Source organism: Athene cunicularia (assembly GCF_003259725.1).
Source record: "Athene cunicularia isolate RWA chromosome 9 unlocalized genomic scaffold, athCun1 chr9_part1, whole genome shotgun sequence".
Taxonomy (NCBI): domain Eukaryota; kingdom Metazoa; phylum Chordata; class Aves; order Strigiformes; family Strigidae; genus Athene; species Athene cunicularia.
Genome location: NW_020799110.1, coordinates 24,385,550 through 24,410,901, shown reverse-complemented (window position 1 = coordinate 24,410,901; position 25,352 = coordinate 24,385,550). Strand labels below are relative to the sequence as shown.

General features: G+C 46.1%; 1 protein-coding gene across 7 annotated transcripts in view; it reads left to right on the top strand.

The window, feature by feature from the left end:
- YEATS2 (YEATS domain containing 2) overlaps positions 1 to 7,176 on the top strand; it is a 49,187-nt gene extending 42,011 nt beyond the window's left edge. For 5 of the 7 annotated variants that reach the window (XM_026854725.1, XM_026854724.1, XM_026854721.1 and 2 more), the window contains 4 exons: positions 493 to 719; positions 1,579 to 1,653; positions 3,056 to 3,129; positions 3,999 to 7,176. In XM_026854725.1, coding sequence (XP_026710526.1) covers positions 493 to 719; positions 1,579 to 1,653; positions 3,056 to 3,129; positions 3,999 to 4,134 — 512 coding nt within the window. In that variant the 3' untranslated portion in view covers positions 4,135 to 7,176. The remainder of the gene's footprint in view (positions 1 to 492; positions 720 to 1,578; positions 1,654 to 3,055; positions 3,130 to 3,998) is intronic. The other 2 variants (XM_026854729.1, XM_026854722.1) reach the window with 1 other exon arrangement.
- Positions 7,177 to 25,352: the final 18,176 nt, after the last annotated feature.

The following is a 25,352-nucleotide window of genomic DNA, read 5'->3' as shown; positions in this document are numbered from 1 at the left end:
GCTCGTGTTGAGCATGCAGAGAAGTTACCCTTTCATAATTTCACTGAAGATTTGTCTTCTGATTTTTCTTAAAAAGCATGATAATGCTTGTCACAACGTAAAAGATGATTTAGTGCTGGCAACGTAAAAGATGATTTAGTGCTGGCATAAGAAAAACTGCATTTCTCCAGGCAAGTTGAAGGGCATCAGACTGCATTGCCAGTTGTCAAAAAGCTTCTGTGAGGATGCTTAGGAGACTCGCATTAGCCCGGTTTTGTGTGAAATGCAGCCTTCTTAATTGGTGTAAGGGCAGATAAGGGAGAGGACCATGAGTGGCATGAAGATATAATTAGAAGACTCTCAGTGACTGTTTGCATTTCTGTTCATCCTCAAGTTTGGTAGGAACTGCAAAAATAGCTTCCAATTACCTTTATTCCTTACCATGAGTGTGCATCTGTTTATAAACAAATTTCCATAACCTATCATCTGTTTAATTGATGGCTTCTTTTTCAGAATGCCCTTCATCTTACAGCAGTGGTGAGGAGCTGTGCCGAAAACTAGAGGAACTGCAGCAATTTCTGAAACGAGAACCAGAACACGAAGAGGAAGTAGATATTCTCAACTTTAGTGAGCCGTTGAAAATAAACATTAAGAAAGAACAGGAGGAGAAACAAGAGGAGATGAAGTTCTACTTGGCTTCCTTGCCTGCATCAGAGTTTGTGAGGGACGCTGCAGAGAAGGTGCATAAGTGAATCATAAAGCTAATAAGGACTGTTGTTAAGCTGGTTGTGATCTTACATTTATTTTGTTTCCTACCTTTCATCTATATGGGCCTCGGGATGCTTTATGGAAGCTTTTATAAATGCCAGAAAAGTTGAACCTTCTGACTAATGCCACTGAGTTGGGCAGTGCTGGCAGGAGAAAGTGAAGCATGTCAAGTGGTAGGTCATTTCATAGTAGCTGTGTTGCAGAGCTTAGTACCAGAAAAATCATCCTGGAAGGCTAGAAACAAGGGGAAATGAGGAAAAAGGAGCCCTAGTACCGAATTCTTCCTGTCCATCACATGAAAGACTCAGACTTGTTGCTTGGACCAGTGCAGTTTAATAGCAGCTCCTGAAAAGGAGTTGTGGTAGATCTTGGACCACAGCAAACTACTGCTTGGATTTCTTCCCCCTATTCAAATTAGAGTAAAAGAAAGGTAGAGAGGAGTGTTCTGCCACAGCAGCAGGAGGGGAAGAGAGGAGACTGACTCAGCTTGTAGGAAAGAGTGCTTACCATTGTACCAGCAGAGGCAGCAGCAGCAGGAGGGGATTGCATGCAGCAGTTGTGGGAGAAAGGATCTCAGATTAAAATTTGCTTTTTTTTCTTCTGTGTTTTAGAGGCATTTCTGCAGGCTGTTCTATTGGTCAAGCTTCATTTTCTCCAGATCTTTTTAAAATGAAGCCTGAGATTATACTGCTTGAAAGTTCTGCAATATCTGCTTACTTGATTTTTAACTACACTTTATATTTTTTCTGTTAATCTCATTCTCATCTAATCTGTAGTACAATGTGGGTTGTGTTATATGATGTACTAATTTTTTTCCCTCTCATTTTATAGATAGGGATTTCTTTTCAACCTGCCGAGGTACAAAAGAATGTTTATGCATCAGTAATAGAAGATATGATTTTAAAGGTAAGAAATTACTTCACAATAAGAACTTTTCTGTTACTGCCCAGTAATGTGGGAAAAAAGATAGAATATCTTTATGCATTTATCAAATCGGCAGATGCAGAGTCTGATGTCTATCTTTGTGCATGTATAGAAAGATACAGCTGGCCAAAGAGAGTCATATACTCGTGTGTGTGTTTCCAGCTTTCTAACTGTTTTGTTGGCTTGGACACAGAATAGTGATTTGCAGATTCCCACCGCGAGTAATTACTGACTCATTGTGTAACTTTGAAAATACCCCTTACTTTGTCCTACCCTTCAGAATTGTGGGGAAATCTGCTGGAGTTTGGTAAAACATGATTATTTTATACAAGGTTAGCTCTTTTTTCCTAAATACTATTCAGGTCCTTTTTGCCTGGGTTGTCTCTGCTGGGAGACTGCTGAATTCCTGCAGACAGTAGCAATTCTGCCTTATATAAGAAACCATTTATCTATCATAATCACTTCTGGAAAACCAGAGATGGTTTCTTAGCAAAGCTTTGAACAGAATGGAGTTGGAGTTCTTGGGTTTGGACTGAAGGCTAGCACAGATGACTTCTAGCAGTGCTCTGCTGTATTTCAAGCCAAAGACAATTTTGGGGGTTGTTTATACAGACTGCTGCTTATCAGAAGATGAGTTTCACAAGAGGTAGTTGATTCCAGATTACACATGCACTTGGGTGCACACTTCTGCTGTGCTCTGTTACTTATCAGAGTTGAACTCAGATAGAGGTACATCTGTTTGTAGACACAGATTGTAATCATCAGATTGCTCCATTATAATTGTAGAGTTATGCCAGCTTTCCTGACTGAATGTCCCAGAAACCTCTGCTCTAGTCTTGATATGGGCACAGAAAGCCAAGAGCCTTAATTAGCTTTTGACTGAACCTTAATTAAGCCAAGCGTGTAGGGCATATGGCTGCTGTCTGCTTGCGTTCAGGCTGGGAGGTTTTTGTGAAAGTGTCTTGCCATAAGCCTGGTGACCACAGGGAGTGGCCAACAAGCATATACCAGCTCCCTGGAGCATACCTGGAATCTGCCATGGACAAAACAAGCTCTGGTGTGTGAGGGGAAGGGCCCTAAAATGCTCTCTGAAGCACAGGCTCTGGAACACTGGATCCACCCTGCTGCACACATACTACTGTGCAGGTCCAGAGAGAAACCAGACTGCTCTGTGCATCTATACGTCTCTTTCTTTCTGTTTAATGTACTCAGTTCTTACTACTGTGCCAATAAAACTCACTTGGGCATCTTGAACTGCCCTCTGCTGATCGAATACAGGATTGAATTGAGCCAGAACTTCAGCTGCTCTTCCACTGATACTTGACTAAATATCATTTTCCTTTCCTCTTTTCATAATGCTGTCTCCTGATGTCTTTTGTCACAGGCCACTGAACAGCTGATGAGTGACATCCTGCGGCAAGCGCTGGCTGTGGCATACCAGACAGCCCCTCACAACAGGTACAGCAGCTTGTTTCTTCTTGGACCACTTATGCCAGCACTAAGGGCTGAACTGCTTGAGGAATTTAGTGAGATTTTGTGTGGCTCCAACCATGTAAGTGAGGGAATTTATAAACTATATTCTGGGAAGACCCAAGCCTTATGAGGGGGTTTCTCATCTCCTAGCTCCATAGTAGCAAAGGATGGAAACATAGACAACATTAAAACCAGAGGCAAGATTCTTTGGTGCTGTCATGTTCAAAGGCAGATGACCTGTTTCTATAGGCTACATTGGAAAGACCTTCTCATTCTTTTCCATCTGAGGTTACCATGTAGACTGCTTACCCATGGCTTGCCAGAACTTAATCAACCTAAATACTCCCTTTTCTGTTTTACTGATATACTTTTTCTGGCTGAGATACCGAGTGATTTTTATGATAACGATTAGGCCACATTTTGATTTCTGTTCAGCAGCATGATTTGGGATAGCTTGAAGTTGAAAAAAAAAAACCAACAAAACAAAAATAAACCACTAACACTATGAGAAAATGATTAGGTTAAATACTTACTTGTATGCAATATAGAAATGTTTATATAATATGAAATGTTTATATAATATATTAAATATATGTATGTTATATATAGAAATATATATCTATAGTCTGTGCTAACTTCAGCACTTGATTTTTCTGTCCCAGTGCCCAAGATGTTTCTCCCAGTCACTTGAGAGTGGCTTTTTTTGTGCTTTTCCTGTGTTGTTCTAACACCTGCTCATTTATCCTTTTTTTTAATGGATTGGGGGGTGGGGTGGGGTGTGTGTTATTCCCCTGGTTAGTAAATTTATTGACTTGCTGCTTTATGAACACATGTCTTTTTATGTATTATAACAGCATCTCTGATGCCTTCATTCCCGGCAGGACTCCAAGAGAGATCACAGTGATGAATATTCACAAAGCCATCTGTAATATTCCCTTTCTTGACTTCCTCACAAACAAACATATGAAGATACTAAATGAGGAACAATGAAATAGAGCAGAGAAGATGCCACAGGAACAGTGGATTTATGACTGAAGTTGGGTTGACAAATCCAGTATTTCTATAGGACACAATTACATACATTTATAACATTGGGCTACTAGATTGTTACCTCCAATTAAAGATGCACCTTAATGCAACAAAATGATGCTCTTTTCCAAATCAAGTTGTTAAATGTCAGTGTTTACTTGGTAAGTGTATGTTCAGTGGCTGAACAAACATTGTCAGTTTGCATTGAATTGCTAGCTGTGAGACTCCACAGGCCTGGTCCCTCTGAGACAGCTGTATTGATGAGACTGAACTTTTTATTTCTTTTTTTTTAAGAAAAGAAATTGGTTTTTGATGCAGTCTATATACACGTTGTGTCCCCATGCAGTGGGCAGAACAGTTGCTTTGGCACTCTGAATATGAGAAAAGTCAAATGCAGCTTTTAAAGGTGGGCCACTTCAGTAGATGGGTGGGTTTATTGGTTAGATTTGGCTGGGGGGGAGCAGAAAGCTGATGGCTGCAAGAAATTCTGCCAGTCCTGCTTGAGCATAATATGTGTGACTGAGAACACAGCTGGGTAGGCTTATTGTTAGCTTATGCAGCTATGTATCACCTAACTGAATTCTTTGCCTCTCTAGAGGTGTCAGATGCCACCTTTATCACCTCAGAAGGGGTAGACTGGCACATGCTCAGTGAAGATGAGCAAACCATGGTCAGGCTTGGGAAGATTTGACTGACCACTTGTCCTGCAGGGGAAGGGAGAGGAGCAAGGACAGTATTCCATGTTTGTGGGCTTGGACTGGCTGAAAACCTTTGCTTGCCCAGTGAGTGCCTCCTTGGGCTGCCAGGAGGTTTGGAGTGTGTTGGAGGGCAGGTGGCCAGCTGTGTTGTACAAGTCTTTATGTTTTGACAGCATTCACTAATGATCAGCTTGGACTGTGAAGTGCTGTGGGAGCAGCACCACTTTGGCTTAAGTTCTGCTTAACACAGGCCTGATAGGATCAAAAAATCAGAGATTTTTCTGCTTGTGGGGAGCTCCTCTGATGTCTTGACTGCAGGAATAAGTTCTGCTACTAACCCCAGCACTTAACTGTCTCAGGAACATCACTGATGTAGGAGACGTGTCTGCAGCCTGTCTGTCAACACTTTGATGAAGAAGGCTTTGCTGTCAACATCTTGACCACCCCACACCCACCACCCCTTTGTCCTGCCCCATGGGTGCTTGCTAGTAGTGTGAATAAGCCATTGTAAAGTTGGTGGGACTCCTGTTGGACTGTCATGCTTTCAGGGTGCTTGTTTTGTGAGGCAGTGCTGTCATGTGGGTTGAGCATGGGTCAAACAGCCAGAACCTCCAATGCGCTGATCTCAGCTGGGTCTCTGATCTGCTGCATGGCCTTTGATTTAATCACTCTGTGCCTCAGTTTCCCCATCTCTGAGCATGGGGAGCAGGATACCTACCTCACAGGGGTGTACTGAGGCCTCGCTCTTGTTGGTGCCGTGCTTTGACAATACAAAGCCTTTTATAAACATTAAACTACAGTTATCTTTCCTGGCCTGGGGTAGGAACAGAAATCTTCAAAATGTTATCTTTTGGTGCTTTTTTGGGGCTAGAAGACAGGTGATGGTAACTCCAGTAGTGTGTAGGATCTGTGGAAGATGGTTCAGTTGGTGGTTTCAGGCTTCCAAGGAGAGTAGTGTAGGTTTGATGCAGTTCTTAAACTGAAGAGGGTACTGTGTACCTCAGATGAGGCGCTGCCTGTCTTCACCTTTTAGAATTAGGGTCTGCAGGAAGGCCCCTCTCAGTTCATCAGAGCTAATGGGGAGTTACAGTTTGCTTGAATATAAGAGTTGGCAGAACCTGACCCTTGAATCAAGGAAGTGGGACCAGTGGATGAAGTCCAAACAGCATTCAGAGAAGGACTTAAATGCCCCCTAGAAAGGGCATTTTGGATGCTCTGGATTCAAAAGATAATCCTGACTTGCTCAGGTGAGCTGAGTGCAGGACTGCCTGCACGAGTAAAGTGCACAGCTTAGTCCTGACAGTTTTTCAGCTGAGGTCAGCGTGAAGGAGTCGAGCAGTGGTGATTCTGATTGAGCTCAGTGTTGAGAGTCGGGAGGAATCCAGGTAGCTGGGGGACTGCAGGCCCCACACTTTATTCGTAGGCTGTAGTGAACTCACAGTGCATACTGCTTTCAGGCGCCTCTGTACACAGCTTTTACAAAAGAGAAGGGCATTTTCAAGATATCTGTTGCTATTGCTATGACAGCCTGCAGGTTGTATGGGAACAGCCTTTTGGGAAAACTCAGTCATGCTATGATCTTCTGCAATGACACATGCATTTCCAGCCCCCATCTCTTGTGGGCTTAGTTTCTGGGATTTTGATACACCCAGATCAGCTCTTGAGGATGCAAGAGCTCATCTTTGGGCATCTGTTTGCAAATTGTGGCTTCCTTGCCTGTGTCCTGCTTTTCTGTGAGGAATGGAGTTTCGGAATGAGTCCTGAACCTGGCCCTGAAGCAGGCAGGTAATGCCCCTTGTTCTTAATGGGGTTCTTGCAGAGGAGATATATTGCTACATTTCTGAGCAACCACAGGTTATTCTCCTAGGAGATGCTGTATTAATAATATATAAAGTTTGCTGAAGAAAAATAAACGTGTTAAAAGCAGATAGAAAATAACACATTTGATTAGTCCTTCAGATATAGAAAACATTTGCAACGAGTTCTTTGAATTTTGAAAAGTGGTGGGAGAAAAATTTGTTGGCGAGAAGTTCCTGTGGGAATTGCTTGGAGATGAGTTAGAGGTGGTGAAATTTCACGCACCCATTCAGGTGTGTGTGGAACACTACAGATAATATGGTGTGTTGAAATGTTACGGTATATTTCTCTGGCTTTCTAAAGAGTCGATACAAGTTAAAGATCTCTTTACAAATATTGCCCCTATTTGTAATGCTGAGTGTTTAAATCCTTCATGTTATCTGTATTATACTGTATAATTGTGTAAGATACGTATGTTTACAATAAATTCTTTTATTAGCTGTGCTAGGATTGTCTTGACTGTCACCTGTCACTCGAAATTTCTCCAAATCCACAATTTTTGTGTGCTCTATATATTCAGAATGTTTTTGTTAGTTCTGGGTAAAAAAATTGGTAGTTGTGGAATTGATCCGAAAGAAAAGGTAATTTTTCCCTTTTCTAGCTATTTTAAAAAGCTCTTGGGTTTGGAGGTTGGGGGAAGGGAAGGCAGGAGCTCAGCAAGCTTAGCTCCTCCAACTTTTCATCCTCCAGAACAGCCTGTTTAAACAGCAAGTAATTGGCTTGTGTGGAAGATTGAAAAGCGGGGTGGGTTGATGTTGGCTGGCTGCCAGACGCCCACCCAGCCTCTCTCACTCCCCTTCAGCAGAACAGGGGGAGGAAGTAAGATGAAAAAAATTGTGGGTCAAGATAAAAACAGGGACATTGTGTACCAGTTACTGTCATAGGCAAAACAGGCTCAACCTGGGGAAAATTAGTTGTATTTATTGCCAGTTAGAATAGAGTTGGATGGTGAGAAACAAAGACAGAAAACCTCACCTTTCTCCATCATGCCTTTTTTCCTAAGACTTGAGTCCTTCATTCCTGACCCCCCACCTCCTCTCACCCTGAGAGAGGCACAGGGGAATGGGGGGGTTTTCCTTACCAGTCCCTCTTCGCCAGTCCTTCCTCCTCCCTTTCTGAAGCTCTGGCTGGCTCCCCTGAGGGGCTCAGCTCCCTTGGCTGCCCCGGGGCCACTGGAACTGCCTGTGTCCAGCATGGGGCAACCCTGGCCTCACCTCACAGAGACCCCACAGCCAGCACCTGGGCACCCAGTACAAAAAGAAATGGAGAAAAAGAAAAATGTTAACTTCATTTTCCCAAGGCTGTGGGGAGGAATCATAGGTGTCTGTGAGCAGACTTAATGCTCGGTTGTCTTTCAAAATACTGCAAAACTCGTTTCTACAAAATCTGATAAAAGCGCCTCCCAAAGAAGCCCACAGTGCAATGCCTTTACACCGCCGGAGCCAAACAAATGACAGTGACGTGGCCAAGAGAGAGGCTGACTGCACCCTAGGCTGGGCCCTTGACACGAACCCCCTGATGCCTCCCCTCATGGCTGCTGTGGCCCTGCCCTTGTCTACATGAACACATCTCTGGGACGTGGCAGTCAGCTGCAGCGTGCCCAGGACCATCCCCTTTAGAAATGAAGGTATTTGCACACAGAGCTGGCATGGGAGCCAGCAGTGTGTCTGAGTCCCAGGGTGCAGTCTTGGTGACACCAAAGCCTCTGCCACCAGGAACAAGGGATCATCCATCCCTTCTGTGCCATCTCTGCCCTGAAAGCAAACAGCCTCTCCAGGCTCCATGGCACCAACATCCATTTGTGGCAAATCAGGTTGGTCTCTAGGGTCTACGTTACTGCGGTGGCCAAGATAATCGGTGTGAATAAGAGGTGATCAGCTTAAATCTGATTGTTCAACCTTCAAGAAATTAGTGCGATGGGAAGAGAAACATACAGTTTATGAAACCAGGCAAATCACTAATGTGCTGCTTTTGAACTTTTCAAGTTCAGGTAATGAGAACTGTCCTGAGTAATGGAGTATTTCCTACACCAGAGCTTCACCTGAGCATGTGGAAGTGCAGGTGTTCACAGCTACCTGGCACAGTGGATGCAGCTGGCACAAAACTCATTCTCAGCATCCCAACAGACCAGGTGCCAACAAGATGGAATGAAATAAGCAAGTTCAGTGGCACCCTATAGGTAGTAAATTATAATGTGTCAAGTGTAAAACTTTCCTTTTAAAGGATGTTTCTTTGTGTCAAACAACCCTTGTCTCTGCAGTGTGATTCACAGCTGGAAAGCCTTGATGAACTTAGATGTGAACCCAGAGCAATTGGGAAGACAAACCCTAGTGTGAGCAATGTTGAAGCAGTCCTGGTATTGTGACTCCCTGAAGCCTTCAAAACCTGTGTAGGTTTGCCCTCTTCAGAGGAACTTGGTGTTACCTTTCAATTTGGCTGAGGCAGGCACTTACCATGCAAAGTCAGGTATGTTGCATCAGCAGCCAATTGCTTCACCCTGTCCCTTGCGATGGTAAGTACCTGCTTGGTTTTCCCTCCATTCACCCCTCCTGTAGTTGGAGCCAGGCAACAGCTCATAAGCCTTTGGCTTTCTCCTGGAAGTCTCTGAGGCATGGCTAGAAGAGCTGACATCGCACTATCTAGGGAAGCTGGTTGTACCTTCAGCACCTGCACTCCCTGAAATCTTGCAATGATCTCTTAAAATTCAAAGCTAGCACCATTTTCCCATGATCTCTGTGAGAAGACAGAGTGAAACTTTGGTGAAACACAAGTTGCCTGTCCCCTTCTGTTAACGGGCACATTGTGGGCACCACTAAAAGGGAGTCTTGAGAGCATGGCACCTGCATCAGAGCAGATCAAGCCTCTGTTCGATAGTAAAGGTAGCAAACTGGTATCGTTGGTCCATCCCCTTTTCCCCTTCATGCTGATGGACTGCTTGCTGAACAGTTTGCTTTCCCTTTGAAAATGTTGGAGAAAAATCCCATAAGCGATTATGAATTCTGCAGAGCAATAGCTTCCCTTTGGAAAGCAGTTGCACTTTCAAATCAGCAGTCAGGCCACAGCTTGAAATGTGGCTTGGAAGTCATTCTGGCTGGGGGTCTGTGCCTGCGGATAAGTTTGAGGAGTAACGGATTGACTGCTGATGGCTGTGAATGCAGTTGGGCATCTCCCTGACATGGTATCCTGCATGTGCAGCTGTGTGAGAGAGAAATGCAGTGACAAATTGATTACCCGAGGGTTATGTTTACAACGAAAAAAAAATTTGGGAAAGAACCAGTAGCCAAAATACATTTTAATTTATTAAATTAAACCAGTCCATTTGATAAAATACAAGCTTATTATATTACCAGTTTGTTTACAACTGGGTTGATTTTTTTTAAGAAATACAGTGAATTGAGAAGAGAAACTGAATAGACAATTTATCCTTTTTTTCTTATTTTCTTTTTTTCTTTTTCTGTTAATAAAGTCCAGGATTTAAATGAACTTAAATTCTTTGAACAAAACTGTTAAAAACATTATAAAGAGATTAAACAAGCAGATTGAATTCTTAGAAACATTTAACATGCAAAACCTGTAGTACAGTTTGAATGTTTCAAATGAATTTCGAGAAAAATGCATCTCCTGAAAAATTATTTTGGCAAGCACTGGTATTACTGTACGTTCCTCTGGGAATTATCAGCAATGCATACGTGTTTGCAGAGTCCCCAGAATTCATTAAATTTGCCTTAAACTTCAGCTAGTAAGAAGGTTAAGAAAAAAATTCTCCTGTGTTAAAGTCTATTTCATTACAGATGAATGAATATCTGATCAGTGTTCAAGTCTGAGGATAGTTTCCTTTCATTCTAGCCAACGCATCTGTGTGTTGCAAACACATAAAGTAAAAGTTTTTCGATTTTTTTCCCCCCGAACATAGTTAGTAAACCCATGAAATAAGCAGTAGACTAATTATATTGCATAAGTCGTTGCGATAGAAACTGTAAACCCACTACAGTCTCAATGAACAAAGGCTAAAAAATGTTTTCTTAAAACACATGTACCTCAGCAAAAGTTAAATGCACACCAATCTAAAAAAATTAGCTTCAGAATAATGATACTTAAAATGGCCTATCTTAAAAATGAAGGATGTATTACATTCTACGTTACATTTTTCTTTAAGAGTTTCTAAATAACATTCGCTTCTGGTTGTTCCTAGCATTAGCATTACCAATATACAGGCAATAATTTAGGAATTTCAAGGCAATATTTTCCACCTTGCATATGCAAAGAGGTAACATTTATTAAAAGTATAAGCATGTCCTTTTCATTAAAGGATCACAAATTGCTTTAGGTAAAATCCATATACAATATTTACACTCACCCTAACAGCTATACAAATTACATAAACATCTTAGACCCTCTGGAGTCTGGCAGGTGCCTGGCTGACTCTGTCCATGCAATCCACTCCCAGCCAGGCTGGTGCATTGCTCTCAGGGCTGTCTCCCAAAGTTGAGGCCCCTCTTGCTCCTGTGTCAGTTTGGAGCAGTTCAGAAGTTCTGGAAGTTCAGACCAGCCTCTTTGATGCTATAGTTTCTGGTGATGTCACTTGAGGTCCTATTTCCAAAATCCTTCAAGAAGCTCAGAAGTCAGCCAGACACTCCCTGTCTTTCACTGGACTACTTAGAGGGTGCTGCTAAATCAGACTCTTTTTGGTTTTAATTATCCATCCCACTTGTGATTGTTTTCCCTCCCACCCCATGTAGTTAAGCGTAGGGATGTTGCCCGTAGTACTGCCTTTGCTGCCCAAAGTCAATCTCCTAATGTGACGCCAGCTGGCATAGTAATGAACCTGCTCCCGTGAAAAACTAGGTCACTCCTCGCAGCGTGTTTTGCCAGTTCTGAACCAAGCGCTTTGCGGTTTGTTGTGTTAACAGAAAGTGTGTGTGCATATCATTAATCACTGGAGCTGTTTTTGATAATACCAGTTCTTTGATCTTAACACTCCTCATAAAAATTGCATAGTGATACTTCTTAACAGAAACACTGCGTTTAAGCTGCCTGGGTGTGAGGAGGGTCCAGGTTCACACGTTGAGGATCCGCGACGGCGCCTGGAAAACAGCAGAAGGGTTGGGGGAGAACCTGGTCTTCACCTCTGGGATCTAGTGGGGTGAGGGGGGAGAGAAACGTTAGTGTGACACAGGGTGTGGCCATCTGGAGAGTTTGAGGGGTCTGGAGCGTTGTGGCGTTCTCTCTGCTCTCCCCCGTAACGTGCCACTACCTGACAGAGCATTAGCTCTCGGCTGGGCACACAGGATGATTCCAGGGCAGGTGTGATGCTGCGCCACTGAGGAGGGGCTTTGCTGTCACCCTCCCCTTGGGCCTTGAGGTGTGTGGTGTGATGGGGGACACCCGTGGCTGGGCAGGCCTTGGCAGGAGCCAACCTCTGCAAGACAAAAAGCTGCCCTCGTCACAAAGCCCTGCTGGCACATACTCTACAAACATCACAACAAATTCACCGCTGGACTGCTGCTGGATTTAAGTGAGAGGAATTACAGTGGTGTCCATCTGGTCCTTAACCTTCTGGAGAATGCCATCCAGGCTCTGTCAGAATGCTCCACTGCAGTGCTTTATGGGGCCACAGGCTATGTGCGCTGTCAACAGAGGCACAGACCCGGGTGTACCCGAAGGAGAAAAGCCATGCCAGGCTGTGAAACTGCAAGGACTTTAACAAGGATGTAAACTACTCGGGCTTAGAGGAAAGGTAGAGATAACAGAGGTTGCTCTTTTTGATGTCTGGAGTCAGAATTCCACCCAATATGTAGATGTTGAGGTTGTACTGAAGCATGAAGGACATCTGGATGCTTGTGTCTTCCCTGATGTTTAAAACCTGAGGGATCTGAAGAAAAGGACTGGCTTTAACTGTGCATCCAGCCCAGGACTCTGAGTGAATCTGACCATAAAACGTGAAAGGGTGGAAAGCTTTGCTGGGTGCTGAGTATTTCAATGCACCATCCAAGTAGGAAAAGAAGAGCAAAACCACAGGCAGAGAGAGTACAGGAAAAGCTATTGATCTGTTTGTTGTTGCATTGTTCTGATTTTTCCATTCCCCTGGGGATGGATCTGACATGTTGAGGAACAAGAGGAGCATCACAAACAGCATGTACGCACAGCAGCTGGGGAGAGCCACCAGTCTGAGTCCTACATGCAGGCTGTCAGGACACAACATAAACCTACTTCCCATCTGTCCAGCAAAGCCATGGGCTTCAGGCAAGAGGGAAAGTCCAAATGGCTAAGTGTAAACCAGGGAGAATCTGACTTCTCTTTGAACTGGTGACTCCTCAGCACCATCTTCATTCTAGACTACACCTTCCCCATGTTGTCCCAGAAAAAGGGACTTTTGCTTTCATGGTCCAGAGTGCGGTGGCATGTGTTTGTATCTGAGATTCCAGACTTCTCTTTCCCTTCCTCCAGAACCGGGATAGTGACTCTGAGGGTTTCATCTAGGACCCTCTCATTTGCATCCTATCTGCCAAGTAGGAAGACACTGTATTTTGCCCCTCCTGTGTCAAAAGATTAAATGCAAGGGTCAAAATGCAAGGTTTAAGGGTTAAATAACCTCTATCCTCATTGCTGCGCCTCAGAGCAGCCCAGACTATTCAGAGCAAGGAGGAAGTTTTGGTGAGGTTTGCAAATTCTGTTGTGCCTGAGGTCAACTGTCCCACTTTCAGCAGAGCTTGGATATACCCAGCTTGTGCCTGGTTGCAGCAGTGTGTCAGCAATCCTCTGCGGAGGAGGCACTTGACTGTCTGCTGATTAAACACTTCTTCCTCGTCTCCTCCAAGGCAAAGATTTACTTTTTACATGTGGCCCCAGAGTAGCTGCTATTACCTCTAACGGCACAGCACGCTGCGGCTGGGGAATTCAGCCCCAGCCTCATCTTGGCTTTCTGAGTCACTTGGTGCAGCCTGTGAATGGCTTTTGCGGTTGGTTGTGAAGCTCCATTCTCTCTGGTGGTCTAATGCAAAAAGCAGCTAAACCGGAGCCTTGACAGTGTGCGCTTTCCTTCCTTGTGGGGAGGGGGAGGGTGTGGGGCCCTGCCAGGGAAAATGCTGAGTACAGAGACAACGTTTTCTTGTGGGATTTTCAGTAATGTTTAGATGTATTTTGCCAACAAGCAAACAATCTTATACTGGTATAGAGAGTTGTAGAAACTCGCAGAAAAATCCCAAGGAAGTCTCAGAGGTCCAAGAGCTGTGTGTCTTGGCTGCCTGCCACAGCTATGTCCTCCTTGGTGTTGGTAGCAGGGGCAGCTTCTGCCCTTACCAGCACAGGGGAGTTCTGTTCTGTCTGGGTGGGTGCTGTTCCTTAGGCTCTGATCTGCAAACATTCCCATGCACACACCTGTGTCCGTGGCTGATGGTAGCTCCAGAGGTTGAATCTCGCACTACAGCCCTAACGCCAGTGCACGCTGACTGCTCTGAGTGTGTGCAGAGGGTGTTAAATGCACCTTCCACAGAGAGAGAGAATGACACACGTCTTGTATGTAAGGTATTCAACTGAGGGAATCGTAAATCTTGGAACTTCCTGACTGACATGCAGTTTAAAATCTTGGTCTTGGGTTGAATTATGCTAAGTTACAGTATGACATTCTCTACCATGTCTCTCTGAAAGCAAGGGATGGCCACATTGCCTAGTGGGCAGTGATCAAAAAGTGGTGAATGAGGACAGGGGTTTATTCTTACATGCACCACACCAATAAAAACTGAGTTCCTGGTGTGTACTTTGGGCTTTACTCACATTGACTTTGGGATTTTAAAAAATGTTAATTACCTTAAAATCTGCCTTGTAGCTTGTCTCTTGAACAAAATGGTCTTCTGGGATAATGAAGCCTTGCTTTGTCTTTATAGGCTTGGATGGTTTTGCTCCAGTCCATGGGCGATACTCTTGCCTGAAATGAGATTGTCAAGACAGAAAAACCCATAAAACACAACATATTCACAGGGTACTTTCTGTGTAGTTGTTGCAAAGCCAGAAGGGCAAGGCTGGTTACAATCAGCTCATAAGATTGAACTTGTGTAAGGCATAATGAGAACAAAAGAACTGAGCCTAGGGGCCTGCCCCTCTCAGAAAGCACAGGCTGAAAGATGCAACAGGGCATAGGCAGGGCTAACTGACTTAACTCTTCTGTTATTCCTGGCAAAATTGTGCTCTCTCCCAGAGGTGGTTGGTATTTTCCTCCTCTATAAGAAAAAGTCAGGGTGACTTTTTGCTTGATAGCTCATTGACCACTTACAATGTAAAACATTCTCTGGCTCATTGGTCACTTACAATGTAAAACAACTTGGTCTGAGGCTGCAAGTGCCTAGTCTTCATGTGTGTGGAGGGAAGTTGCTGGTGTTCCCTTACTTGGCTTTAGCTTGCCCAACAGCAGGTGCCTTTGCCATTGTGTGCTGTGCTGCGCCTCTGGCAGCTCAGTCTGAAGGGCATCTGACGGGAGATGCCATCTCGGCTGGCAGATGCTTCTGCTGATGATTTTTCTTCAGATGAGGGCAAGTGCTTTGACTTTGCATGATGATGTCTGGGAAAGGTGGCACTTGGCTGACATTCTTGGAGCAGTGTCATCTGAGAAATGAGTGCGGAGACTGCACTGAGGAAGGGGCAGCACATATTTCAGGAGCACTGAAGAGCAGCATGGCAAAGTCTGGCTTAGCTTGGCTGCCCCCTCCCTTCTGCAGCCTTCCCTCTGCTTCTCTCTACCTCTTGTCACAAACAGGCTTTGCTAATGCTCTCTCCATTAGGACTTTCTGGATGCTGCAGTAGCAGCCAGCTGAGCTGGCGTGTCTGCTCTCAGGAGAAGACAGAAGTCTGCTCTCTGTGTACGTAACTCTGGCAACCAATTCAGGCAGCTTCTGTAGCAAAAGTAGAGGCGACTACCCAAGATGTCACAATTTTATGTTTATACCCTGGCATACTTAAATAATAAATGCGTTCTACTAGCTGCTTATACACAGGATCAAGGGCTAAGACTGAGTCCTGAGCCATGTCCAGGCTACGGAAATAGGCTGTGTTTTAATGTGCTGAGCTCAGCTTTGATTGCAGCCTTTCCAATTCTCGTTTTTCCCAAGCATGTTATTTGCTATTTTGATAGTAGATCCAAATTCCTCTTTTAAAAATCTTAAAGTATGGAAGTGCAGAGTATTATTTTAGAATGTATAGTTCGGTCTTGATCCTTTTAATATATTACCAAAATATCCACTGCCTGGTTTATGCCTGATTTCTTAACATAGGCTCAGCCTTAAAATGCCACCTCTTTTCTTGGTTGATTTGTAGACACAGGGTACAGTCCTGGACTGTATCTAAGCCAGTGAGAAACCAGCATGCTAACACAATTCCAAAAAATTAAGTAACTGTTTCTTGTCCGAGTTAGCTGCCAGCACTGGCGTCCTGTTAGGACAGATGAGTATGGGTGCAGGCACAAGGAAAGGGGCAGGAGCCCGCAGCCAGGGTTGACAGGAGTTTGTCAGTTTGGTTGAAGGTGGAGTGAGTTCTTAAATCCACGTAGTTACTAATGGATACTGCTCTGTGGAAGAGCTTCCTTCCTGCTGTCAGAAAGCAAAACCAGGCCCCTGTCAGGGCTGTCTATGTGCACTGTAAATCTTGTCTATAATCAGTTTGCTCTTGCTGTTCTGAGCCGCTACCTCCCACCTTCTCTGTGTTTTGCTGTTCAAGCTTGCTCAGACAGCAGGTGAGTGCCTGTGCAGCTCTTCTGGTGCTGCTGGTGCAGTTCCTGCTGCTTTCATACCTCAGGATAAGGAAGCACCTTTGCAGAAATGTGATTTTGGCCAAGCGCTGCCACAAGAAGACATTTGGCAGGGAATCCCAGATGCATGTGAATGCAGAATTAAATCTGAGCTCTGCTCTGCTGCGCAGCCAGAGGGAGGACACAGAGCTACTGGGCAAAATATCAGCAAAATGGTACAAAACCATCAATTACATCCCAGTAGTTTCCAGGAACTGGAACCTGCTACCCCACATAAAGCCAGATCGCATCAAGAGTGCTGGTGGCATTGATTCCCAACCATTGACCCTCGTGCCAGCTGGTCTCCCCACTGCATCACGCTGCAATGGAGTGTGTCCCCAGCTTTCAATGAATGACTGTGCTGCCTGTCTCTGCAGTCAGCTCCGTCTTGCTGCTTTGTAGCAGATCATTTGCTGATTTGGCAGGCCCCCAAACACAGCCCTTTTGGATCACAGGACCCCCATTTTGGCTGGGAGCCAAACCGTTCTCTCAGCCTGGATAGCCAAAACTATTTTCAAAGCACCTACATGCAATGAGGAAATGCTCTCCCTTCACCCACGGAAACAGAAATGTGAGGGCAGACACAGTCACAGCTCAGACCCACAACAGCATTTCTTATTTGGAATTGGGATTTTCCCATGGAGGAAGCCTGGACTCTGAGCCGCAGGGAAGGGCAGGGCAAAACACTGACAACTTATCCCCTCTGGGAGCTGGGGCACCTGAAACAAAATGAGAAATGAAAATTATAACCTTTGATCCAGAAAGTACAGCTAACTAAATTTGCTCTGCCTTTCAGCTTGCAGGACACATCACCCATCTCCAGCTGTATAGCCAAAAGTCAGAAGGAGCATGAACATGAGCATAAATACTAGTTTGGTGACTTGATAGTCTTGGAGTCGTAAGTGGAGACAAAATGCATGAGCTACTCTGAGCCTGGGGAAGAGGAACTACCCGTTTTTAATGTTACTTAGTTTAAGATGTGAAGTGCCACGATTTACCAACTGTCTTCCAGGTGCAACATTTGCTCCCTGTGCTAGAGGAAGTCAAGGCTCAGGTCCAGCTCAGCCAGTGCATGCCTCCGCCTCTCTCCCCTGTTCATCACCATGGGTGGTGTCTCCTCCAAGACCACACAAGTAGCAGTTATTGGCAAGAGAACACCGTGATGGGAGAGGAAATTACAGAAACGGCATGGAGAAGGAGAGAGCCCTGTGTGGTGTGACATCCAGCTGCTGCTGGGGATGAACACAAGACAATATGTTGCTGCTGGAGACAGTCATCTTCATCCTTCCTGCTGTACCCCTCCTCCTCCTCCTCCTCCTCCTTGTGTCCCTAGACAGTAGCAATTGCCAGGTTACTTCGGGCCTGCAAGGACCTGCAGTGGAGGGGAAATAACCTCCAGGTCTGTAACTCAGTGTCCAGGCTCTCTTTAGATTCTCTTTGGTTCTCCATTGTTACAACCTAGAGGTGAGATTTTTGATCTCCATAAATAGAAGTGACCCAGTGGTACTAAAGTACTAAAGCACTGAAGTTGTGAAAGAAAAAAGGCCTCCTGAGTTGTACACAGGCTTTAAAATAGTAGAGATCAAAAGGGAAAGGCTGCTTTTTGTGTACTGCTGTTTCTTTACATCTGACTCTCTCTAGGAAGGAATAAGCAGCAGCTTTTTGCAGGTGGTTGCCCCTGTTACTCTGTGGAACTGCTTTGATCGCATAAATCACTGCTTTGTCGATTGTTTCTTTGCCCCTTCTCATAACTGGTTAATAGGGTCCAGGGAAGAGTGTTTGTTCTGCAATATGTCAGGATGTGTCTGGAGGGGAAGGTTTGGATCAATGCAGTGCAAGAACGAGATGCGCTAGTGGCCTGCTGGGACAGTCTGACCCCCCGGTGGTGATGGGAAAGTGAGCAAGTGGGAGTACAGCTTATGTATATGCTAGAAACAAACAAACAAACAAGCACTGGACTATTAATTACCGAGGGGTTACTATGAAGCCCGGCTTTAAAGAGAGCTGTTTCAGTGAGCTGGTGGTTGTGTGCCATCTCCCTCCCTGGGTGAGCAGGACCGCCCGTACCAGGGCCTACACTGGAGGTCAGGCAGGGGGATGCTCTCACCATGATTCACCGTGTGGCCTCACAGAAGTCAGAGCGTGATTTGGGAATGATGGATTCAAGATTGGTCCTTCTGTTCCTTCCAAACACAGTGCGCTGCTGTTGCAGCTCAAGCTGCTGGGTGCTGCGAGCCACACGGCTGCCAGCCCAAGTGCTGCCTCCAGCTCTTCCCCTGTTCCATGTACTCCACAAATGTGTTCTGGCTTGCAGAGAAAACTGCCTGTGAAATCTTATTTCACTGACCTAGTGAAAGTCTAACCTAGAAAGCTTTCTCATTTCACCAAAATGGAAGGCAGTTCTGTAGGGCATGGAGAGGCAGAGGGCGGAAACACCAACTGTGCTGTCTGCAATGCTGGGGCTGCCATTTCCAGCCAGATACCTTCAATGTTTATAGTATTCCTTTGCCCCAGTGATGACACCAATGCCATCATAGTTGTCATTTTCATACCTCATCGTTACATCATGGTTTGCTTCATATGATTATCAGTGGCATTCTGAGCCACTGCATCACAGTCCCATTTCTCATTTAAGAAATGAAGAAAAAGGCTCATTCTGTATAGCTGAACTTAACTCTGAGCTATACTGCCTGAGCTAGTCTGCATTTATTCTTCCACCGCCCTCTTCCTTCTCATACCCAGCACAGCAGTGAGAATTAAACAGCATGATGAACATTCATCCTATTTTCTCTTCAAAAGGAAAGTTGTGTGCACAGCTTGGGCATGTTATTTTCTTTTCAAAGTACACACTACTCCGGATGTCTGTTGGGGAAGCCAGGTGTGCAAGGGGTTCAGGCAGGAGGTGTAGGGTGTGAAATGTCTCCCTGCTTGTGATGCAGCTCCTTGCAGGCTCCTGGCATGGCCATGTAGCCGCCCCTTCAGGCGGGACAATTGCTCGGGCAGAGCTGGGCAGCCAGCGGTGCTCTCCCAGAGGACAGGCTGGGTCCGCTGCCCACGCAGACTTACACTAACCAGGGTGCTGGGACATCTCCTGGTCAATGGAGGACTGCAAATGTTCTGAGTCATGGAGAGCTCTGCATGATGGGCAAAGCCAGGAGGCCCTCCTGGATGATGGAGCCATTAAGCTGCTTTTCCTCTGAGCTATGTCAGACACAGGTGAGGTGCTGAAGGCCCTTCCAAGCCTTGGACACGGGAGCAGATTGTGCCCATTCTCCTATCCAGCCAAAGAGCACAGTGGAAGGACAGAAATGGGGGAAAGGAAAGGCTGATGGAGGGGAAAAACTAGAGAGGTAGAGGAAAGACATAGCAGAGGGGTAGAGAGACCAGCACAGAGGAATTGCAGAGGAGGAAAGCAGAAGATGCCTGGCTGCTTCCTGACTCAGTTCTCAGCTGTAGCAAGGTCAGGCAGTACCTGGAGCTGCTCATAACTCACAGGAAAGAAGCAACAGCAAAAGTCTGGACTGAAAGGCCAGGGAAGAAAACCCTTAAGCCTCAAACCGTTGTCTTAGGGTGAGTTTTGGGGGCTTGCTCTGCTCACAGACAGATCCCTGAGGAGGAAGCACTTACAGTGATGTGATAGCACAGGCAGCTGCTTCTCTCTTATCGGAGCAGTGTGAATGGGGGTTTGTGGGCAGGTCTTAGGATCTTGACTTCTGTCATTACCCCGGTTCCCATTCTTTTCACTTTTCTTCTAATGTAAGTCTGGGTGTACTCCGAGTGAAGGAAATTCCTCCAACCTTTATGCAACAGCTTTGAATCTTCCCCATTTCAGTTCTGCAGTGTACTTTGCACAACAGACATCCTCTCTTGAGCTACTCTTTCCAGCCCCCCTCACTCTCTCCTCCCATGGTTCTGTCCCCCTCCAAGTCCTCCCTTCCCCTGGCCAAGCTATGCAGCACACATTGAGTCTCTCTGGATCCATCCCAATGCCTGCACCAAGCAAGCTTACTCCTTAAATACCATCAAAATCAAGGGCTTTAGTATTAATTTCCTCAAGCACCAAGATACTTAAGAATGTAAAGATACTGTAAGCCTTGGTTATAAAAGCTTTACTCCTATTATTAAGGATAAGCATGCATTTAAATATCTTGCTGGATCAAGGATGGAGCTGCTCATACACAGTACTATTAACCCTGCCAGCTCAGGTGTGTGTCGTGATCCCATACATTGCTGAACATGAGTGCGGGGTTTTTTTCTGTTTTCTTCCACACAGCTGAAATAAGATGCTTTTCAACATGAAGCAGTCACCACAGTCCACCTTGACTTTCTGCACAAGCAGTATTTGAAGGTGGGTGAATAGTACAGGCAGCCGAGTAACATGCTCTGTGACTGCACCCATAGTTATAGGCAAAAGGGTCATTCCCCTTCATCCTGCACTCTCCCGCAGTGGGGAGGATGTCTGCTCCACGGTCACAGTGCAACCACTGGCACATGCTAAATACTCATGCAAGAAGGTGGGAGTTCAGTTTGCTGAGGAATCTTCCACCCTGCTATTCCCAAAATCATTAGCAATGGCACATCAGGTCCTTTTCCCTTAATGACCCAGCTCTCTACACGTTTTCTTTTCCTCAAATCAAAATCACCCACTCTGGGTGAGCAGGAAACCCTGCTAATCTCAAGGTCCCCACTTTGGTCTGCTTTACTGCTGTGCCTCCCACCTATGAATAAGTCATCTGCTCTTGACTCTCACACCTGCTCAAAACACCTATAGTGCAGAAACACCAACCTCAGACATCAGGCTCTGCTCATTGTGCATGTGTGCAGAAATTCAGTCATCCTCCCCCTTCCCTAAGTGCTAATACAAGCAAAGCTGATGGATGGGGGAAGAGGAGGCAAACAATCACTGACAGCTCCGATGCAACATTTTCACTTACACATCTGAAGTGCTTTCAAAAGATGGCAGGTTACTGGAGGGGAAACTGAGGTCTGAACTGACTTAAAGAAGTACAGCTGAGCCTTGAACAGGGTTCTCCTCCCAGCAAAACCAGCCCCGGCAGAGAGGTTGTGCCTTCATCCCCATTGCCTTCTAACAAGGTAAGAAGATGACAACCAGAGAACAGAGCCAGCCGGACGTACCTGCTGACAGCACCAGCTTCTCTCATCCGCTGTAGAAGGGAGCTAAGGAAAGCACTTACGTATTCCTAAAATATCTGCTAAATGCAATCAAGAACTAGTACTACAATTAATTAATTGTGTGCAAAGCCAGAAGTACAGAGCATCTGCAACTTATTGCTGAAAGGAAGAAGCCACTTCCAAGATCCAGAAGGACAAACCCTTAGGAAGGTGCAGAGGGGGCCTCTCAGCACTTTCTTCCACCTCCTCCAGCATCAGTAAGGTGTCCTCTACCACAACGCTCTGCAGCAGTCCCTGGGATCTTTTCACAGTTGGAGCACATCCCATTTTAGCCTCTCAAGTGCAGCTTGTATCGATCTGCCTCGGCCTCTGTGCCTGAGCTCCCCCCATGTAGGCCTGTTGGGGTCTGACTTCATTGAGATCCTGCAACTCCAGCCATAATCCAGGTACCAGAGACAGAAGCTGCCCCAAAGAAGTGGGGACGCGGGGCAATAGTTTGGAGGGAGCTGTGCTGTCCTTTCACCCTTTATATAGAATTATTCTTTCAAAATTAAAAACATCTTTGCTTCCTCAGGGTACAGGTATTCTTCCAACACCCCCTCCACCTTTATCTTTCTTCAGGCTACAGACGGCTCCCCCAGAAGTCACTGGGAATGGGTCTTTTTGTCTTGGTCACTGACCCCAGGTGCGCGTTTATTTTGTTCTGGCAAATGCCACGTCAGGCTGACTGACTACACCATGCACTCCCAGTTTTGTATGCAGATGAGTTTTCTTCTGTGCTTAAAAGAGTGCAGAGAGAAAGATGTAGCAGCAACTTGCAGAATGAAGTCTCATGGGAGCAATGCACCGATGCACAAAAGCATAACAAAAGGTGCTGAACATTATAGGGGACTCACTGCTACACTTGGGTGTTCTACAAAAACAAACATTCAATACACTGTTGTAGAACTGACAAAATCCCCGAGTTAAAAAAGAGACAAACCAACGACAAAACCCAAAAAACCCCCAACGCCAATTAAGAAAACCACCACTGCCACTAGCAGCTTGGAGCGGACCATGCATCAACGCTCACTTTTCTGCACTGCCCTGTTCAAGCCAGTGTTACCCTCCCTTCAGATCTTTTCTCTACAACATTAAGGAAGCCCAGGCAGCTGCTGAGACCTGACAAAGTTGCAAAATGCAGCTGGAGGCTGCTGGCTGGCAGCACCCACACTGCGGGGGCCGATCCTGGCGGCCGTGCACCCTTGCCCCGGCGGGGCGCGGAGCCGGCCGCACCACCGGCACCACTTGGCTCTCAAATGGCCCATTTCTTCTGGGAGCAGATGCAGCTCCCCACACGTAGAGACACTCAATCCCACGGGAGGCCCACGATCCTCAGGGCCACTCAACCCACTCACGGGGCTGAGCCGTCAGGAAGGGCTGATCCTCCTGCAACAGCAGAAAAGGAGGAATCTCCCCAGGGTTCTCCCTTGACACAGAATGAAGGTCTGACCAAAACCACGTGTCTTCCACACCTTTGCTTCTCTCTGACCTACCTGCAGTAGTTCCTGCCTGCATGGCTCTGCACAGGACACCCTCTTCCTTCTCCCAACCCCCCTAAAAGCATTCTGTGGTCCACACCCAACCTCCTCCTGAGGGCCCAGCACCCTCCAGCTGCCCCCGGTAACAGCACCCCCCTTTACTTTGCCTCTACCAGAGCTGATCTGCCTTTCCTGCCTCCTCACCTGTGGGTGGGTGCAGCCCACAAGAAGCCGGGCAGGTCCTGCCTGCCAGAGGGGAGTGGAACTGAGGGGCCACCAAGGGACAGCTTAATGCACAGGGAGTGTCTTTTTCTCCCGTTAGGGAGAACATCAACACTGAATGGTGCTGTTTGGCTGCTGCCTGAAGAGGAGGCAAATGTCTGCAGACTGCAGTGCTGCCTTTGGAAAACAATCAGGTAAGAGGAAAGCAGGACTGAACTGCAGTGCTGTTAGTGGAAATCCCGCTGTGGGTGCCCAGCTCGCAGAGGGGGGGGTGCTGTGGGCTGTCCCTTCCCTTCCTCACACCAGTGGATCACTCTTGGGGCTTTGGTGGGGCCAAAGCTACCAAACACAAACCCAGTGCCCCAGGCATAACTGAAATGAGAGTGACTCTGCCAAATACCAGCCACTCCACCCCTGCTTAGTCTTTAGTTTGTTTGTTTGTTTTTGTTTTTTTTTTTTTAAAAAGCAACAAATCCAAATAGACTCTTGCAGCCTGTGAAGCTATTGTGGACTCTCCTCCTGCTGCTTATTGTGACTCCTGTGACTTTTCTAGGGCACATTCAGTGGTATGGGGGTTTCTTAAATTTACAGTGTTGTAGTGGGTGGTAATTCAAAGAAACTGTGGGGATTACTGGAAAAAGACAAAGGTGGTTTGACTTCTACAGCCCTGTCTGCATTAGTTGTTCTGTATAGCCTTCAAACAACTTAAAGGTGTTATGTGAGAACTTTGTCCTGGGGTGGCTGCCCCAGCTTGTCCTCTGTCCTCATCCTGCATGAATCCTCCTGTCAGCTCTGAGGAGCTCCCTGACTACCCTGAGGTCTTACTTCGTCTAAAACTTGTTTTGATTTGCATGTTGATATCTCACCACAGCCTGTGGTTTCTGATCCCTGACAGATCTCTGTCCTGTGATCTGCAGATTTTTTGCTTTTTCACGACAGTAGTTACACAGGTAGCCCTGTGTAAGAACAGATGAGTCAGAGGGCAGCAAGGTGTGAGAAGTGACTCTGCTGAGGGTTGGAACAGCTGTAGGGAAGCTAGTGCAGGCTAATGTGCCCTTTCTCTGGGGTCGGGCTCAAGAGGTGCAAGAGGCTTCAACAGCAATATGGAGATGGATGTGCTTCTGAAAGATGAACACTGCTAGTCTTGTTTAGGCAGGTTTCTCTGTTGAAGTAATTCCTGCGCTCCTAGGAAATTTAAAAGTGCTTTTCTTTCACTCTGCGATTGTCCTGTGAGATGTGGCAAAGGATAAGATGGCACATAAATTCAGACACTGCAGTTATCCCTTCCAGAGTCGTATAGTAACTGCACTAGTACCAAGGCGGCTGCCTGAGTGGGATAAGCAATACGCTCTCTCACGCAGGGCTGTAATCCTTCCCAGGGCCCCCCAGTGTGTTTGTCTTAAAAGCGCTGTGATAAATAATCTAATGAACTGCAATTATGAAAAGAAATGTCTCCTAGGTACAAAATAGATAGTGTCTAAATACTTAGAATTCTATTGGAATAAAAATAATTGCTCTATTACTATACCTCACAGGTATATTAAAACCTGCCAAACACCATTCTGAGGGAGCATGTGGTCCCATCGTGAAGCGGCACAGCGCTCAGCAGCAGCGCTGTAGGAGCCGAAACCCCCTCTCCTCCCACGGAAGGAGAACAGGGGCTGAATTTCGGCGCGTCCTGCCTGACTGCTTCTTCCAGAAAATGGGTGTCTGCAGCGGTCCTGCTGATCACAGGGAAAGGAAGGCATCACCAACATAGAAGTCACCTAATCGTTTTTGAAAGCTCTGTGGGAAGGGTGGTGTGTGATGGTTTTCCCCATTGCCCACGCTGGCATCGCAGTGTCTGCGCTGACTAATCTCCGAGGCGGTACTCCGGCTCGGCGCGGACGCGGCGGTCCAGGGGTCTTAAAGGGAAAAAGACGGTGTCGGGGGGCGCAGGTGGGGGCAGCGGGGGGGATCACGGCGCAGGGGTCC